This window comes from Eurosta solidaginis, chromosome 3 (assembly GCF_040869045.1).
Source record: "Eurosta solidaginis isolate ZX-2024a chromosome 3, ASM4086904v1, whole genome shotgun sequence".
Taxonomy (NCBI): Eukaryota; Metazoa; Arthropoda; class Insecta; order Diptera; family Tephritidae; genus Eurosta; species Eurosta solidaginis.
The window spans coordinates 153,395,109-153,414,569 of NC_090321.1; the positions used below are offsets into that span (position 1 = coordinate 153,395,109).

General features: G+C 40.5%; 2 protein-coding genes across 18 annotated transcripts in view; one reads left to right on the forward strand and one right to left on the reverse strand.

Annotated features, from left to right (window-relative positions):
• Window positions 1-19,461, reverse strand: part of LOC137244381 (T-complex protein 1 subunit eta-like) — an 85,665-nt gene that overhangs the window by 53,564 nt on the left and 12,640 nt on the right. The gene's annotated exons all lie outside the window — the stretch shown is intronic.
• LOC137244380 (uncharacterized) overlaps window positions 10,471-19,461 on the forward strand; it is a 469,574-nt gene continuing 460,583 nt past the window's right edge. For all 16 annotated transcript variants that reach the window (XR_010950940.1, XR_010950941.1, XR_010950944.1 and 13 more), the window contains exons 1-4: window positions 10,471-10,561; window positions 10,661-11,315; window positions 11,377-11,846; window positions 11,916-12,130. Coding sequence is in view for 5 of the 16 variants with exons in the window: in XM_067773314.1 (XP_067629415.1) it covers window positions 11,448-11,846; window positions 11,916-12,122 (606 nt within the window). In the remaining 11 variants the exon portion in view is untranslated. The remainder of the gene's footprint in view (window positions 10,562-10,660; window positions 11,316-11,376; window positions 11,847-11,915; window positions 12,131-19,461) is intronic.

The window sequence follows — 19,461 nt, forward strand, 5'->3', positions numbered from 1 at the left end:
TACAACAGATGGCGAACCTCCATTTGATAGAAGGATGGTATCATTTTATAAAAGGAGTGGTACGGTAAAGAATATTTCCGTTTTATATTCATCTTTGGATCCGTTGGCCTATCCACTACTATTTCCCAATGGAAACGCGGGATGGCATCTTGATATATTGCATAGCAGACGAAGTACGTCTACTTCAAGTCGAGCTAGAATTAAAACTACTATGCTTGAGTTCGCGTCATTTCAACTTGCGATCAGAGACGAATTCAGTCTTCTACATCATTCTAAAAAGCTTTATCTACAGTGGATTGTAGATATGTATGTTCGAGTTGAGGGAACAAGACTTAACTTTTTAAGACTTAATCAAGAAACGTGTCATGTTTTGTATAACATAACAGATTATCTGATCACACATCCTCATAGTAATGGACATGAAAATATTGGAAGAAGAATTATTCTTCCATCTTCATTCACCGGCTCTCCAGGAAACATGTACCAAAACTATTTGGACGCTATGAATATAGCCCGTCATTTTGGTAAACCATCTCTGTTTATTACAATGACATGCAATACAAATTGGCCAGAAATTACCAGGAGTGTTGATTTCAACGAAACACCAAATTATCGCCCAGAAAATATAGTGCGCGTGTTCAGTGCGAAACTAAATGATTTAATAAGCACAATAACTACAAAAAAAGTTTTTGGTACTGTTGCTGCTTATATTTATACAATAGAATTTCAAAAGAGAGGTTTGCCTCATGCGCACATATTGCTAACATTAGATGAAAGGGATAAACTTGAAGGTGTTAGTGATATAGACAAAGCCGTATGTGCGGAAATTCCTGACATTGAAATAAACCCAAAATTGCATGAATACGTTTCGAAATGCATGGGCCATGTGGTGCTTTGAATGTTAACGCAGTTTGCATGAGAAATGGTAATTGTTCCAAGAGTTTTCCCAAAAATTTTTGCGAGTCCACACGAGAAGAGGTGAATGGGTTTCCAATATATAGAAGACGTGGTAATGGTATCAGTGTTGATATTCGTGGTGCGTCTCTTGATAACCGTTATGTTGTACCATATAATCCATATTGGCTTGCCAAATTTAATTGCCAGTTTGAAATACATTTATAAATATGTATATAAAGGATATGACAGTGCAACTGTCAGGTTAGCTACTGAACACGTTAATGCTGGTGAAGTAGACAATTGTGACGAGATTCAAAACTTTTTGAATGGACGTTACGTTGGTTCCACTGAAGCGGCTTGGCGAATTTTCCAATTCCCTATGCACTGTCAGTCCCATTCAGTAACGCGACTTGACGTTCACTTACCGCAAAGACAAAACGTTGTGTTTACCAATGGTCAGACACAACGAGCTGTTCAGAATTTGAGAAAAACCAGGTTGTTGGCATTTTTTCATTTGAATATTGAAGATCCTTCGAGAAATGGAAAAAAGGACATCGAGGCGGTGATAAAACTATTGCTCGTATGAATGTAGTGTCGCCGAAGGATATTGAACTCTTCCATTTACGTTTGCTCCTTTTACATGTAACTGGGCCAAAATCGTTTATGGACGTTCGAACCTATAATGGGTTATATATAATACATTTGTGGAAGTGTGTCGTGCTAGGGGAATCGCCTCAAATGATAACGAATGGCGTGAGTGCTTAGAAGAAGCGCGACAATAACAAATGCGTCACTTATTTACTGTGATATGTGCGCTAAATGTTCCAGCAAATGCTTTGGCGCTGTGGAATGAGTTTAAAAATTCATTTCTGAAGATTTCCTGAGAGAAAGCGATGAAACATTTTCATTTAATCCTGCACTATTAGAAATCGAAGATGTGCTACTTAGTCATAACGTGACATGTCACAGCCTTGGGTTACCAGTGCCCACAGCAAATCCTGCTCTAAGAAGTACAGATGTTCCTCAACCTGAAAATGAGCTAATTTTATTTGAAGACTATTACTCACGAGCAAACAACGAGCAACGTACAATAATAGACCGCGTTATCCAGGAAATACAGTTTCATGATACTGGTTCTAATGTGTTCTGGGTTACTGCTCATGCAGGTTGCGGTAAAACTTTTATGCAAACTGCTTTAATTCACAGGTTGAATTCACTTAATCTTCCATGCATTGCGAATGCTTTTAGTGGCATAGCATCAACTCTTTTGATTGGTGGAAGAACAGTGCACAATGTGTTTAAATTAACCATTCCTGTTGTCGAAAATTCTGTACCGAATATCACCCCAAACAGTGCTTAAGGAAGATATATAAATTCAGCTGCGCTGATAATAATTGACGAAATTTCCATGTGCCCACTTTTAATTTTGAAAGCTATAGATAGACTACTGTGTGATTTGTGTTCCGATGAAAATGATAAATGCAAGCTGTTTGCTGGAAAAACAATACTTTTTTGTGGCGATTTTATACAAATTCTACCCGTTGTTCCTCATGGATCACGTGTTGTTTTGGTTGAAAACTGTATTATTAGTTGGAATGAATTTGCTTCTTTTCATCATGAAACATTAAACCAAAACATGAGAGCATTACCACACGAGCTGCAGTTTGTAGAAATTTTAAAGCAAATTGGTGATGGTCAAACACCGTTATATCCACAGTTTGGAGATAATGTCATTGAAATACCACAGCAAATAGTGGGAAATGGAGATAACCTAATTGCTGACGATTTTGGAAATATTGAAGAAAATTTGTTGTCAGATCAAGTTGTGAGTTCTGTAATTTTAGCAGCAACCAATGAGGACTGCTCCCTGGTTAATAATGACATACTTAATCGCATACCTGGTTCATTCAAAACATATAATAGTTTTGATAAAATTATTTGCGACGATGAAAGAGAAGTCAATAATTATCCCACTGAGTTTCTGAATTCCCTCAATGTGAGCGGACTTCCACCGCATAAGCTTTCACTGAAGCTTAATTGCGTCGTGCTGCTCATTCGAAACCTTAATACAAAGGATGCCTTAGTGAACGGGACACGAATGAGCGTTAAGTGCCTTCACAACAACGCCATTGATTGTGAAGTTTTAACGGATATTCAAAAGGCAAACGAATTCTTATTCCGCGCATCAAATTAACTTATTCAGGAACCTTATTACCCTTTAATTTTCAACGGACCCAGTTTCCAGTAATACCGTTTTTCGCAATGACCGTAAATAAGTCGCAAGGTCAAACGTTTGAAAAAGTTGGAATTTTGTTGAGGCGGCCTGTATTTACACATGCGCATACGTAGCTGCAAGTAGAGTCAGGTCCTTTGACAGTCTAAAGTTTTATGTAAGCGAACATAATAATCAAGGTCACTTAGCTGGCGATGAAAGGGTATTCACGAAAAATATTGTTTTCCCCGAAGTTATAAATCCAAACTGCTAAATGTAAGCAATGCAAATCCATGAATTTAAATTCGCGTTAACTGAGAAAAGTTTTTAAAACATTTGCATGTAGACGAAGTAATATATCTAAGTATAGATTTTTTGGCGTCTCTCCTTTACTCTTTTTCCCTGTTATTCTTGCGAAATGGGCATTACTCGAGGTTAGTTAAAATCAAGATATTCTTCAATACTGTGTAAAATTATATTTTAAATTTTTCATATTGCAGTTATATATGGCATGACGTATGGTGATAAGTGTATATATGCACTTAAACACTTTATTTAATTACATTTGGTCTATTCACGAAATCGTGCTTATCAGATTATTTGCTTATGTGGTTATATTTTTTGCAAACAATTTTTAACAAATAAATTGATAATCATGCTGACGAAAAGAGACCAGTAATGTTAAATATGTATATATTTGTTTTTGTGTTAAGTTTTTAATTTATTTATTTACTTATTTTATAATTTGTGAGTTACTTGTTACACTTTATTTTATTTAAAATTTTTGTCATATATATATATATATATTTATATGTAGTTTATATGGGTGATATAGGACTACTGGGGAACCGAGCACCCAAAACTAACTTCGGTAACGCGCCAACTGCGTACCTCCCGGGTGGTGTGGAAAAAGCAAATTTTCAATTCAATTTCAAGGCATTTCACTATAATTCAATGTCAATTTCATTTGATTTTACATATTTTTTATATTTTGTTTAAGGAGCTCCATACCAAAGCGTAATTATTACATTTGAAATGTAATTTAAGGAAATACAATCAAAAAGTATAACGTCTTAGGTCAAAACAAAATTTTTAATGGAAACTTTAAGTAGGTTAGACCAGTTGGTTTTAAAAATAAAATAAAATAAAATATCAGAAAACATCTCAATATTACTATCTGCAAATTAGACATCCCAACATTGGAATTCTCACATTAAATATCCGAGCATTAGAATCTTCATATTCCCACAATGATAACATTAAATCGCGGAAAAAATTTAAGTGCATTTATTGCGTTTTGATATGGAAATGCTTATTCCCTCCATTTAATTTGTTTGCACTTTAAGTACTTTATTTTTTTTCTTTTATTTGAAATTTGTTTAGAAAACTCTGCTTCCTTTTCCATTACATACTTTTTTTATATTTTTATTTTATTTTTTATGAAGGTATCCTCTATTTTATTCGAAATTTTCGTTTTCGTTTACATATTACATATGTATTTATAATTAATTTAATTAATTATAATTTAATTTAATTAATTATAAATACATATGTAATAGTAAAGCGCCAATTGCATACCTAACCGGTGGTGTGAAATAGGTTAAATTCCTTTAGCACATTTCTTCGTTCTTAACTAAAAATTTGTGTTTTTTGAATTATGACGCTGTTGAAGTAAATGGGCGATATATGTATATGTATTTTATATTGGTGATATAGGCCTACTGGGGAACCGAGCACCCAAAACTAACTTCGGTAGCGCGCCAACGGCGTATCTCCCGGATGGTGTGGAAAATGTAAATTTTCAATTAAATTTCAAGTAATTTCACCACAGTTCTATGTAAATTTCATTTCATTTTACATATTTGTTATATTTTTTTTAAGGAGCTCCATACCAAAACTTATAATTACATTTGAAAAGTTTGTAGAAAATTTAAGAAAATGCAATCAAAGATTATAACGTCTTAGGTCAAATTCAAAATTTTAATGAGAACTTTAAGTAAGATAGATCAGTTTGCTATATTTCCACTCACTGCTCAACAATTAACGCATTATTGCACTACTCCAACACTGGATACATACAGTGAGTTGAAAAAAATACAAGTTGGTCGAATTTCGACTACGGGCGATACTAGTTTATATTAATATATTAGAAGACCCGGCAGACGTTGTCCTGCACTAAATTTGGCCTATCTGCATACATTTTAATAAGCTTTTTCCGTCCGACTCTACCCTCCCCCCTCTTCACTTTTTCCTAATCCTTTTATTTACTCCTCCCTCCGTCTTTTTCGCTTCATCTATCTCCATCTTCGTCTCATTCTATCTCTTTCTCAATCTCCTTCTCTCTTTTCTCTTCTCCAAATTCCTTCTCATTCTTCTGCATCCCTTATTGCCTGTCCCAGAGGGTGGTATGTATTTTATTCCAGTCCCAGTCCCAGTCCCACTCCGAGTCTCAGTCCCAGTCCTAGTCCTAATCCCAGTCCCAGTCCGTCTCTGGATAATATATTACTCTGTACCAAAGCACTCATCAACAGCTTTCATTTGATATCCATATTGTACAAACACTGTCTAGGTATTCACTGGCCCACGTTTTGGCCTATATCTCGAGACCCTGTACCTGTAGTAACCGCCGCGTGAGGTTTACGCACCTTGTGTGAAAGTTTAAACAAAATATACCAACGCATCTCTTCAAACACCGGCGACCAACTAATACACAATTTAGCCTTTCTTTTTATACTCAGCTGAGCAGAGCTCACAGAGTATATTAACTTTGTTCGCATAACGGTAATCCGTAACGGCATAAACTAATCGAGATAGATATAGACTTATATATATCAAAATGATCTGGGTGAAAAAAGAAATTCATTTAGCCATGTCCGTGCGTCCGTCCGTCTGTAAACACGATAACTTGAGTAAATTTTGAGGTATCTTGATGAAATTTGGTATGTAGGTTCCTGGGCGCTCATCTCAGATCGCTATTTAAAATGAACGAAATCGGACTACAACCACGCCCATTTTTTCGATATCGAAAATTTCGAAAAACCGAAAAAGTGCCAAAGACGGATAAAGCGATGAAACTTGGTAGGTGCGTTGACCTTATGACGCAAAATAGAAAATTAGAAAATTGATGGACAATGGGCGTGGCACCGCCGACTTTTAAAAGAAGGTAATTTAAAAGTTTTGGAAGCTGTAATTTGGCAGTCGTTAAAGATATCATGATGAAATTTGGTAGGCACGTTACTCCTATTACAATATGTGTGCTAAATAAAAAATTAGCGATATCGGATGACGAACACGCCCACTTTAAAAAAAAAATTTTTTAAGTCAAATTTTAACATAAAATTTAATATCTTTACAGTATAAAAGTAAATTATGTCAACATTCGACTCCAGTAATGATATGGTGCAACAAAATACAAAGATAAAAGAAAATTTCAAAATGGGCGTAACTCCGCCCTTTTTCATTTAATTCGTCTAGAATACTTTTAATGCCATAAGTCGAACAAAAATTTACCAATCCTTGTGAAATTTGGTAGGGACATAGATTATATGACTATAACTGTTTTCTGCGAAAATGGGCGAAATCGGTTGAAGTCACACCCAGTTTTTATACACAGTCCACCGTCTGTCCTTCCGCTCGGTCGTTAACACGATAACTTGCGCAAAAAACGATATATCTTAACTAAACTTAGTTCACGTATTTATCTGAAGTCACTTTATCTTATAACTTTAGAAAAAACTTTGTAAAATGGGTGTGACACCTACCATATTAAGTAGAAGAAAATGAAAAAGTTCTGCAGGGCGAAATCAAAAGCCCTTGGAATCTTTGCAGGAATACTTTTCGTGGTATGACATATACAAATAAATTAGCGGTACCCGACAGAAGATGTTCTGGGTCACCCTGGTCCACATTTTGGTCGATATCTCGAAAACGCCTTCACATATACAACTAAGGGCTACTCCCTTTTAAAACTCTCTTTAATACTTTTAATTTGATACCCATATCGTACAAACACATTCTAGAGTCACCCCTGGTCCACCCTTATTGCGATATCTCGAAAAGGCGTCCACCTATAGAACTAAGGCCCACTACGTTTTAAATAATCATTAACACCTTTCATTTGATACACATGCCATACAAACACATTCCCGGGTTACCCTAGGTTCATTTTGCTAAATGGTGATTTCCCTTATTTTGTCTCCAAAGCCCTCAGCTGAGTATGTAACGTTCGGTTACACCCGAACTTAGTATTCCTTACTTGTTATATATATATATTTTTATTTTTCACACTTCACTATAATATTAAAACAAAATGCAGATTTTCGTTGCTTTTAAAATTCGGCTTAAAAACTGCACGTGGAACAACTAAAGACTCTCCTGTATTAAAAAAATGTCACAGTACATCTAAATCGCGACCCCCTCAGAAACCCACGGGTGCAAAACAAATTCAAAATCGGTTCAGTAGTTTAGGAGTCCATTGGCCTCAAACCTGTGACACGTGTTTTGTATATATTAAGATATTGTGATTGTTGGAAAGAGGATAAATTGTTTAATTAATACGATCCTTTAAAACAATCAAAAATACCTCATGAAAATGTGTAGAGGCAATTTAAAATTAACCCTCAAATGGGACATTACAAATAAATTTCGTTAAAAGTATGAAATGAGTGTTCGGCCGGGGTGCGTCTGCTCCTGAGTCGATGGGCGCACCGGGGTCGATCTCAATGGGAATGTGGCGTGTGGAATAAAGGAATAGACAAATAGGCGAGAATTTCTCGTTATAATAAGATGTTTTATTGAATAGAAGTACAATATTTTGGTGACAATATTACCTGTATTGACTGTATTGTAGAAAAACGAGTGCTGACAAAAAGCACACATACACGGGCATGTACATGGATGCACATGCATGTGGCGGTGATGGTGTGGGTGGTTATAAATTAAAACGAGTATCGAGTATCGATTTGCAGAGTTGAATTGGGGGGATCGCAATCAGATGCGGAAAAGTTAGGCATCCTGCCTAAACATGCCGGCCCCCCTTGCGATACGCAACATCGTTTTACCCCCACCGATCTCCGACCGCTGAAAAGCAACGAGAAAAACGTTTGCATTAAAACTAAACTTAACCTAAATTGCGTATTTCGCCAGCGTCGCGGGTGACCGGGAGTCCTGCCCGACTTGCGCAGCATGCCACCTAAGCTAGGATGAAAAAGAAACATTAGAAAAGGAGGAAAGTGAATATTTTTTGCCTTTGGTTATACATAATTCTTAGATATTAATAGAATCCATGAAGTGATATGACGTATTAGGTCCATCGTGCTGGACGAAGAGGTCGAGGTCTCCGTTCCAGACTGGCAAAAAAAAATTTTTTTTTTTTGGACGGAGAGGCCGTGGTCTCCGTTTCAGATTCGCATTATTTTGTTTGGTTGGACGAAGAGGCCGAAGTCTCCGTTCCAGACTCGCATTATTTTTGTTTAGGTTTTTCTGGGCTGGACGAAGAGGCCGAGTTCTCCGTTCCAGCGTCTAGTGTATCGTGTCGCTCTCGCGGCGGCTGGCCCCTTTTTTTTTGTTGGATGAGGTGTAGCATCTTTTGAGGTGCCCGGGCGAGTGACTGTGAGGTTGGCTGGGTGAAACGGCGGTGTTTTATTACAAAACGTATGTTAAAAGAGATGAGTTCGTACTTAAATTCGAAAGTGTACCAACTGCCGGTGCTTGCATGCAGATTGGCGATGCGTTCTCAACGACGCGTTCTATCTGCACGTATCATTTTGAGATAGCATGCAACCCTGTCGTGTATTTATTGGTTAGCTGACAGCTGGTATGGTGAATTTGTGGTGTGCGAGTATATATATACATATATGTATTTGCTTGCCCTTGAAAAAAAACTAGGTCACTGGGGCAGTAGCACACTAGGCCGGTAGAAACAGTTGGCTTTTTTTTCAATTTCGGGATTTTTTCGTGTCGGGATTCTTTTATTTTCGGGACTCGGATTGTTTTTGCACCGAGCCTTTATAATGACCTTTTGTGATATTTGTTGTTGAAAAACAACAAGTCCTGCCCCCCAGCCAGAAAACAGTACCCAAAAACCGGACAAGGTAAAAAAAGACGACACCAAATTTCTTTGTTAAAAAAAATGTGAAATTTTTGTGCAAGGAGAGGTTTTTTTTTTTGTTTTGTTTCCCCCTTTTTTTAGAGTTTCTTTGTTGTGTATGACTGGTTGGTACTGCATGAGACGCCCACAGGAGTAAAAATACAAAAACGCGTCAGTCCCGATTGTGATGTTTTGCGGTTTTCGGTACTGCTTTCGTGTAGTTATCGGTATCCGCTTTTTTTTCTTTCTTAATATGACAGCACTAATGAGGCTGCCGTTGGTATGTTGCGGGTTGCCATCCAGTTGTTTTCCCGTAACAGGAATTTTCCAGGATACATTAATGTAGGATTGTGGTGGATAAATTACCCTCACCACATGGTTATTTGGAAAAGGATTTTGAAGCTGGTAAAATGTAAGTATAACAAATTCCTAACGGAATTTTGATAATTTTTTTTCTATAATGGATTTTCTCTTCTCTTTTCAGTTTTTCGATAATGCAATACATTACGATAAATTTGGAGCGTGAGGATGCGGGGGCCCTTCAATTGGTTGCCGAAATCCGTTATCCGGAGCGGCGGAGAGGATCCTACGAGTGCTACGTGCCGGACGAGATTCTGCAGCAGGAGGTGGTAGGGGCGTTGAGGGGCATCGCTCCTGAAGTGTTACAAGCTCAGCGGAAGCCCATTATTGTGTGGGCGCGTGGGAGGGCCACCGCCTGGTACGCCCAATTTTATCGGGGGTGTGCGGGTCAGTTGTGGGTGCGGCGGAGTCCAACGTCGCAAGGGTCCTATCGCTGTCGGGTGTGCCAGAGGACGCTTGGATCGTTTGTGTGCCTCGTTGCTCATCTGAATGGGCATATGAAGTTTTTTCCCTATCGGTGCTGGGAGTGCCCGAAGAAGTACACTTCATCAGCGTCGCTCTCCCTACACAGAAAGCGGATTCATCACCAATAGGGTCAGTGAGATGTGGAGACAAAAATATACCTTGTTTGTGTTCCTTTTCTCAGATTAAATATTAAAAAATGAATTGACCTTTAAATACTTTATTTTATTTATTTTAGGGGGGGGGGGGGGGGGGTTTGTGCTGGTTTAAGGTGTCGTGTGGACCATCGTGGTCGTCCTATATAAAAGACAAGGAGTGCTTGGACATTGTCAGAGGCGTCGAGAAACGGACCATTTGGTGGTCGCGCTAGGTAACGTGGCAACTCTGCCGTTTCTCGTTTTCTTGTATGTATCATACATACATACCTACGTTGATTGAGCATTCCAGTATAGAAAATGAAGCAGAAAAAAAAATGAATCGAAAGATTTATTTTACCGTTTCGCTTCAATTCATGTGAAATTTACGCGTGGCTGAACAAAAGGGTAAGTAGGGAAACATTTTGCAATTATTTTATTTTAGTAATTTTTATTGTTATTTTTTATGATATTTCAGATTTTTAATGCATTTTCTTTTATTTTCAGGTGACTGGTGATGGAGAGCTGATGGGTTTGATGTGTCGTTCCCTTTTTGTATTTTTATAAATTTTCCAAATTTTGTATTCTTTTATTTCATTTCAGGTTCACAGCTACAAATTGGGTGGTTCGCTGGCAAAATGCAAGCGAAGTATGGAGATATTCACGTAAATATACGGGAAGAACAATTGGCTAATTTCCACATCAGAACATTTCATTTATCAGAATGGTACGTACACTCCTGCCCTTTTTCAAATGCACTTCTGGAGTTTCGTCGGCGAGTGCGTCTAGTTGTTGGTAACATAATAAAAGGTGATGATATTAAAGGGCCAATGCTGGTGCATTGCAGTGACGGAGGAGGTAGATCCGCGGTTTATTTGTCATTGATGCCCATCTCGAATTGGCCGAAGAGGAAGAATGTTTTAATGTGTTCGGATATTTGAAAAGGTTGCGGCAATCTAGAAAAGGCCTTGTAGAAAACGTTGACCGATGCAAATTTATATGATACACTTGAAGAACATGTGTTATGTGGAAAAAACTTGGTTTCCCGTATCTGAACTTTCAGACAGACTCAAAGTCAAGGCTCGTCGTAACGACGTTACAAAGGTGAACAAATAACAACAGCGGGTCTGTTGGTGGGGCCAATTTGCAGAACGATACAAAGGTGATCGTAGCATCTACGTCCAACAGTGAGAATCAGAAATTAAAAACTATCTTTCCAACAGGTACCGCCAACTCGGGATCAACTTTAGTGACTTCACCATCAGGCACTCCCGCCCAAGCCACCTACTATCCGATGTATCATAATGGATTCCAATTGAGTATTCCACCAAATACAGTGCCGCCGCCGTTTACACCTGTGCATTTTACCAATACAACCAATTCTGGTACATCGCCGTCGACAGGGCAAGTAGTACAATCTGTTGCAGGTGCATATAATTTGCTTACGAATACATCAATAACTGCTGCAGTGGCAGCTGTTGCTTCACCGGCAACTCAACAACAAGTCATACAGGATTTTCCAAAAACGGTCCGCGGTCGCCCTAGAAAAATAATATTTTCGCGCACTGGTACGGGGAACACAACAACAACAGTCCCTAGTACTAGCAATGAGGTAGACTCGAAAGACGGCATTTATCTGTTGCCTACAACAGTGACCTCTGAATCAACAGAGGATGCTTTGCGGCAACAAAAAGTAAGCGCATTGCATCATCAACAAAAATCACTCGTCAATACGCATTATTTTTTTTTTTACTTATTTTAGGAAGAGCGCATTGAAATTCCTGTCATTTTCTTAAAAAAAATTCACACGACATTGACGATTTGCTACGAAATAACATTCAAAACGAGACAACTTCATAGATTCAACAAACAGTTTAATAAAACGAGTGAGGCGATAGAGACAGCGGTGCAAGGGATGAAGATGCAAGTTCGAATTAGGCGTAGTGAAAATCTGGTTAATGAAGAATAAAGGAAAAGGTAAGTCTGTAAAGGCCGTGTCTTGCCTATATTCGAAGATGTATTTGGTGTGTTTAGTTTAATGACTGATACAATTGTTGAAGCACAAGAGCTGTTGCAAGTGTGTCCGGTCTTTAAGAAACAACAAGAAAACTTTGATCGCATATTAAAATGTGTGGCGCATTCGATATTTTTATTAAAGAGTACAACAACAACGCATGAACAGAAAAAATTGGTATTTTGTTCTGCGCGAGATTTAGTACGCGCGAATGTGCGTAGTGCTTTCACTTGCGATACATTGTTACATTTATTGTAACAGCTGAATGCTCATCAACACATGAAGGCCGTCAATTAGTACACACAGTACTTCCAATTAATGTCGATACGCTATTTCGCATGCTTTTTCAAAATCGAAATTCTTTTTGGAATTTCATGCAGCGCGTAAAACTGAAAATATGTCTTTCAACGATTGGTTAACCAATAATGAAGGCAAGAAGACACGTACTATTAATTTAACTGTGCAATTATTGGCTTCCGTGGGACCCTAAGTGTCTAAGGTTACTGAAAACCAAGAGATGCGTGAAACGGGTGAATTGTATTCCATAGATGTAACTAGTGTTAATGCTGGCATTCCATATGCCGATAGTTTCAATATCTTAATGCACTATTGCCTTGTAAGAACTGTTGATGGTCATACAATGCTGTCAGTGCACGCTCAAGTCAAATGTAAAAAGTCAACATGGGGTGTTGTTAAAGGCTTTATTGAAAGGAATACATGGGCTGGTTTAGAAGAATACTGAATACTATTTTCTGACGTTGGGATTGCGTTAGGTAGGGAAAACGTTGCGTCAGTCTGCGACTTCCCCCCACCAGTGGTAAGGGGTGGCAGATACTGCGTGATGTATTTGGTTTTGTTAGTTAAGGCCTCGCTCAAGTCTGACACTTCCCCCCACCAGTGGTAAGGGGTATCAGATACTGTTCGAGGTAAGGGGAGTATCCACCCGGTGGACCTTTTGTAAGTCTGGCACTTCTCCCCACCAGTGGTAAGGTGTGCCGGATACTGCTCAAGGTTAGGGAACCTTTTCCCACTTCCAAAATTTTTTTTTATGTGAAATTACGAAACGATTCCTTTTTTGATTGGGGTTTTTGAAATTCCCATTCGTAATCCAGTAAGCGGGAAGAATCTAGTAGTCTAGTAGTAGTGATAATGGTTTTGCAAGTGCCAATATGTTGTGGGGGAAATGATTCGGTTTCTGCTGAACATTTCGTGATTGATAAGGTCATGTTGGGTTGGTCACTCTTGCAGAACTTGTTTGAGGAATGCGGCACCATCCCAATATTTGTTGCCAAAACTCCCTATATGAGCATAAGTTCAAGGCATTTTGTCGTAAGAAAAGTTAATGGGAAGTTTTCCGAGATGCAGCGTTCCTCAATCTAACTCTAATATAGGGCGGTTTTTTTTTGGGGGTGATACGACCCTCAGAGAAATTACACATTAACTTGCTCCTGCACAAAAGTGTATTAAATGGTATACACCATTTTGCAACAATAAGAAGTGGTTACATGAATTGTTTTCTTTTTGCGATCCTTTGATTAAACTTGAGTTATGTAGTTCTTGTGTTTAATAAGTTGTCGGTAATTTTTCGCTATTTCGTATAATTAGCGTTTGTTTTTTTTCGAAGTGTTGAGACATGTATTGTGTTTTAAATAGCTTCTAAAAAATGTTTATTATTATTTTTTTTTTTAAATACGTAGCACTCAACCTCGCAGACATTTTGCGTGTTGGATATTTCGGTTTTTCGTTTGTTGATTCCTCGTATGAACACTGGTACTTGGAGTCTTCCCTAAATGATGTGTCACAATTCCGAACCGTAAATGTTCTGTGATCCGCGCTCCGGGTAAGGGGATGAATTTTGGTAAATTCTGTTGGCCTCGCGCCTTTGGCCGAGTGCGTAGGTGTTCTGTGGTCGAAGGACCAGGTCCTTGGTCGGGCTGATGGAGAGAATTTGGGTTGACTTGTTGAAAGTTTGAAAATATGAAAGGCCGAAGGACCTTAGATTCTGTGGCAGATCGGTTCGCCCTTCTGCGGTAGGCTTTTATGATGTCCTCGTTATGGGATAACGAGTGGATGGGATGGTTTCTGGAGTCCTCGCTCTGGGTGAGCGAGTGAATTGTGGGGTTTTCTGTTCAGGGGGCCCCCGATTAGTCTTGTTGAAAAAAAACTTAGAAAAAAATGTTTTTTGTTTGCGAGCTTTTGGTAAGCTCTCCCGCGTCCTCGTGCGTCTCGCTCCCTTTCCTCATTGCCCACCAGTAGTCAGGTGTAGGATTCCCTCCGGTAGACTCGACACGAGACCGGGGGTAGAGAGAAGAAAAAAAAAAGGAGAAGATGTAGGATCGCCCTCCGGTAGACTCGCACCATCACGAGACCGGGGGGTTGATTATAATTCGGGCCTCGGGAGAGACACAAGCCTAAGGATCGCGGAGCATCACGGCGCGTGGTTGAACGCGTCTTTATGTCCCGCGCTCCCTTTCCCCATTGCCATCGCGTAGTATGTTTTGAATTCCCCTCCGGTAGACTCGCACCGTCATGAGACCGGGGGGTTGATTATAATATATGGCTCGGGAGAAACGCAGGCTTAGGGATAGAGAGACACGAAGACTCGGGTTCCTTAATTTGCTTTCTATGCTATCACCAAGCGTGGGCCTCTGATTGTAGGTAGCTGGGGGAAAAAGAGTTTTGGTTTTTAGGGTTTTGTAAGGCGGACTTTGGCCCCTTATATTTAATCCTCCTTGTCGTAGGACGGAAGGAGTACCAATTTCGTAATTGGTCTAGTGGTTTGCCCCTTGTTTGTATGAACGTCAACAACACGCACACGGTTATCAGAGCCTGGGTATGTGTTGACGATTCTCCACTCGTTGGGTTGGAGGTTGTCCTCTTTGATAACAACTAGGTCTCCGGGTTTTAGATTAGGTTGTGGATGTTTCCACTTGTATCGTTTCTGGATCTCGCTGAGATATTCGGTTTTCCATCGCTTGCAGAAAGTATGATGGAGGGCTTTGAGTTTCTGCCACCGATTGATCATCGAGGCAGGGCTCTCACTCGCATCCGGCTCTGGCGGAGCCAGTAGATGGCTGCCAGTGAGGAAATGTCCTGGGGTGAGCGGCTCTAGGTCCGTCGGGTCATTGGACGCCGGGCTGAGCGGCCGCGAGTTCAGGCATGCCTCGATGCGGCACAAGAGGGTGTGGAATTCCTCGAAGGTGAATTTGTGTGGTGAGGCTATCTTTTTGAAATAGCTTTTGAAGCTTTTCACTCCAGCCTCCCATATGGGGAGCGCCCGCAGGAATGAAATGCCAAGTGAGTGATTGGTGGCTGTACTTCGAGACAGCATTGTCTCGTGCTTGTGAAATGAAAGTTTTGAATTCCGATCGTAGGGATCGTGAAGCTCCGACAAAGTTTGTACCGTTGTCGGAGTAGACGTTTTTGGGACATCCGCGTCTAGATATAAAACGGGCAAAAGCCGCAAGAAATGATGGGGTGCTGAGGTCAGTAGTGGCCTCAAGATGAATCGCTCGTGTGGAAAAACACACGAAAAGGCAGACATAGCCTTTGGATAGTCGACACCCTCTGCCGCGGTAACTTTTAATGTCGAAGGGTCCGGCGAAGTCGACTCCAGTATTCGTGAATGCACGGCTGAATGTCGTGCGTTCACGAGGGAGAATACCCATAAGTTGGTTCTGAGCACGCTTTCGGTGTATCGTGCAAACTTTGCAATTATGAATGGTTGCCCTAGTCATGGTTTTGATGTTAGGTATCCAGTATTGGGTGCGTATCAGACGTAACATGAGTTGGTTTTCCCCATGCAGACTTTGTTGATGAAACATTAGGACTGTCAGACGGGATAACCGGCAGTTGTATGGGAGGAGGATTGGGTGGCGTTCATTAAAAGCTAAGTCCTTTGACGCCCCGAGTCGCCCTCCTACCCGAATGATGCCATGTTGGTCTAGATAGGGATTAAGTGAGAGTATTGCACTTTTCCCTCCAATTGGTTTTCCGGCCTTTAGATCATTATATTCGGAACTATAATGTTGTTTCTGATAGATTTTAATTAAGAGTTGGGTTACTGATTTGATCTCATCAGGAGAGATTAAAGGTGACTTGACCTGAAATGTTTTTTTGTTTTGGGGTGAGTTCTTCGGTAGAACCTCATAACGTATGAGAGCACCCGTAAAGCCCTAGGTAGGTCTGAAAAGCGTTGGAGAACATCGGTAGTATTTACTGTTGTTGTTGCGCAGGTCTTCGCCCTCTTTTCCTCTACGGAGGTGATGTAGTCACGTTCTTGTGCTGGCCATTGGGAAGTGTCTTCTTGCAACCAAGAAGGTCCCTGCCACCACAACGAATTGTTGACCAATTCAGACGCAGGTAATCCTCTGCTACCTAAATCTGCTGGGTTAGATTCTGAGTTTACATGCAGCCAGTTCTTGTTTCCGACCATGTCGATGATCTTGGTGATCCGATGTGCGACGAAAGTGGACCAGGAACACGGCGGTTTCCTTATCCATGCGAGGACGATAGTTGAATCCGTCCAAAGGTGCACTTTCACTAGTCCCAACTTGAGGTTCCTGAAAATTGATTCGGTGATTTCCGCTAACAGCACGGCTCCGCAAAGCTCCAATCGTGGAAGAGAAAGAGTTTTCACTGGGGCTACTCGGGTTTTGGCTAGAAGCAGGTTTGTGCAGACATTATCATCCGTTTTGACGCGCATGTAAATGGCTGCTGCATAAGCCTTCTCGGATGCGTCACAAAATCCATGGATCTCGATGTCGGTTCCTGGTGAAAAGTTGACCCATCTAGGTATTCTTATTTTATCGATCTCATGGTACTGGTCGGTAAAGGTTTTCCATTTTTCCAGCGTACTGGTCGATACTGGGTCGTCCCAAGTGGTGCCTTCCAACCAAATACTCTGCATGAGTATTTTTGCCACAATGACCATTGGCGCAAGCCAGCCTAAAGGGTCGAAAAGTTTGGCGATAGCGGATAGGGCTGCTCGTTTGGTGATGTTTTCGCCATTTTCCAGGGTTCCTGCCTTGAAATAAAATACGTCTGAGTGAGCGTTCCATCGTATTCCCAGGGCTTTTACCGAACTAGCTTCTTCGAACGCTAAGAAATCCTCGCTGAGCAAATCCATTTTGGGGATGTCCTTTAAAATTTCCTTACAATTTGAAGTCCACTTGCGTAATGGAAAGCCAGCTGAGTGTAAGGCTTCGCGAATCTCGTTTCTTGCTTTGATGGTTGACGCTATTGTGTGTCCTCCAGATAAAACATCATCTACGTACATACATACTCTCTCTTAGTATGCTAGCCGCTGTAGGGTGTGAACTTGAGACGTCGTCTGCTAGTTGTAGGAGCGTTCTTATCGCGAGATATGGCGCGCAATTCACTCCGAAGGTAACCGTCTTTAATTCGTAGAGACTAATAAGGTCATTCGGGGACGTGCGATGCACAATACGTTGAAATTTGGTGTGATTTTCGTTCACCCAAATTTGACGATACATCTTTTCGATGTCGCTATTGAAGACAAAACGGTATAGTCTCCATCGTAATATAAGGATGGGTAGATCGGCTTGTAGAACTGGGCCTGGGAGGAGAATATCGTTTAGGCTATTACCGTTGGCCGTAGGGCTCGAGGCATTGAATACTACGCGTACCTTTGTAGTGGTACTTTCCGCTTTAATAACGGCGTGGTGGGGCAGGAAGTAATGATCCGAATCGTCGGATGGGATATTTCTTTTCAATTTTTCCATATGTCCGAGCGTTTCATATTCTGACAACACCCGAACATATTCCTTACCTAAATCTGGGTTTTTTATTAGCAGCCCCTCATTCCGGAAGAATTGAGAGCATGCACGCTTCAGGGATGGTCCTAAGTTAATATTGTTAGGGTAATCCTGCCGGAATGGTAGTGACACGGTGTACCTTCCATTCTCACTTCGCTGCGTTGTTTCTTTAAATAGTTGTTCGCAGTACCTTTCATCCTCATTTAATATTTTATTTTTGGGTACATTTTCTACCTCCCAGAAAGCTTTGAGTTGGTTGTCTAACGCAACCTCGTTGTAGAAAGACATAATGCCCTTCGTTGGATTCGGTGATTCGATACGACCGGTTAGTATCCAACCGAACACTGTCTCTTGGGCTAAGAGTGTGTTTAGCACATTCTTTTTTATACCGTTCATTATAATTTGGGGATATATGTCTCCGCCAAGTATGAGGTCTACGTCTGCGTTGACGTAGAACCTCTTGTCTGCCAAAATCAAGTCTGGGAATGCCTGCATAGTCATTGCGTTGATATGGCAGGATGGAAGATTCCCAGTGAGTTTCGCTAGAACTAGTACGGGTGTAGGCAGGCTGAAGCAGGGATCCACTGGTGAACGTAATTCGATGTTGGATGCTTCTTTCACCTGAGCTGACACCGCATTTGTGATGCCTGAAACATGGGCATGCATTTTCCTCGCTGGCAAATTGATTCTGCGTTTCAGTCTTTCAGTTATAAAGGAACATTCAGACCCAGAATCAATTAATGCCCGCGCGGAGAAGTCGGTACCATTATGGTGAATGTGTACGCGAGCAGTTCCTAATAGCACGCCTGTGCTGGAATTGGCATGGCAGGATTTGACATTCTGATTCGCAGAGGAAGGTGGTTGTCCCGATTCCTGTCTTTTCCTTGCCTGTGCAAAAGTTGATGGGGCATTATCCGCATCTTTGAAGGGATTTCGCACCGCCTGTTGCTGAAGTGTGTCCGCATGCAGGAGCGTGTGGTGACGAGAGTGGCATTTGGAACAGTTGTACGAACTGGTGCACCTCGTCACTGTGTGTCCTGGGGATAAACAATTCAGGCAGCCATTTGTGGATTTGACGAATTTAATCCTTTCTACCGGGTTTAAATCGCAAAAACGTGAACAGTTGCGTAATCTGTGCTCCGTAGATTTGCACATTTTACATATTGATTTTGTTGTTTGCTTGGTTACTTTGGTTTGAAAAGCACAAAGTCTTTTTGTAGGGTTTTCCGTCGACTGGCGCGACGTGTTTGACTTTTGCACTTTAGAAGTGGTATTCCCTGTAAAACCAGACACGGTTTCAAGTGTCTGGAAACGATTTGACAAGAATTTGTCCATATCCTCCCACTTGGATATGTCCGTCTTGTGGTCAATGCTCTGCTCCCATAGAGTCAACGTATTTTCAGGTTTCAGTGTTTTTAAAGATGCCAAGCAATTATTTATGTCGCGCTGTAAGGTTTTGATAGAGCTGCGGCACTCGCTATCTATCTTTTTTAGATTAAACAAAATTTGTAGTTGTG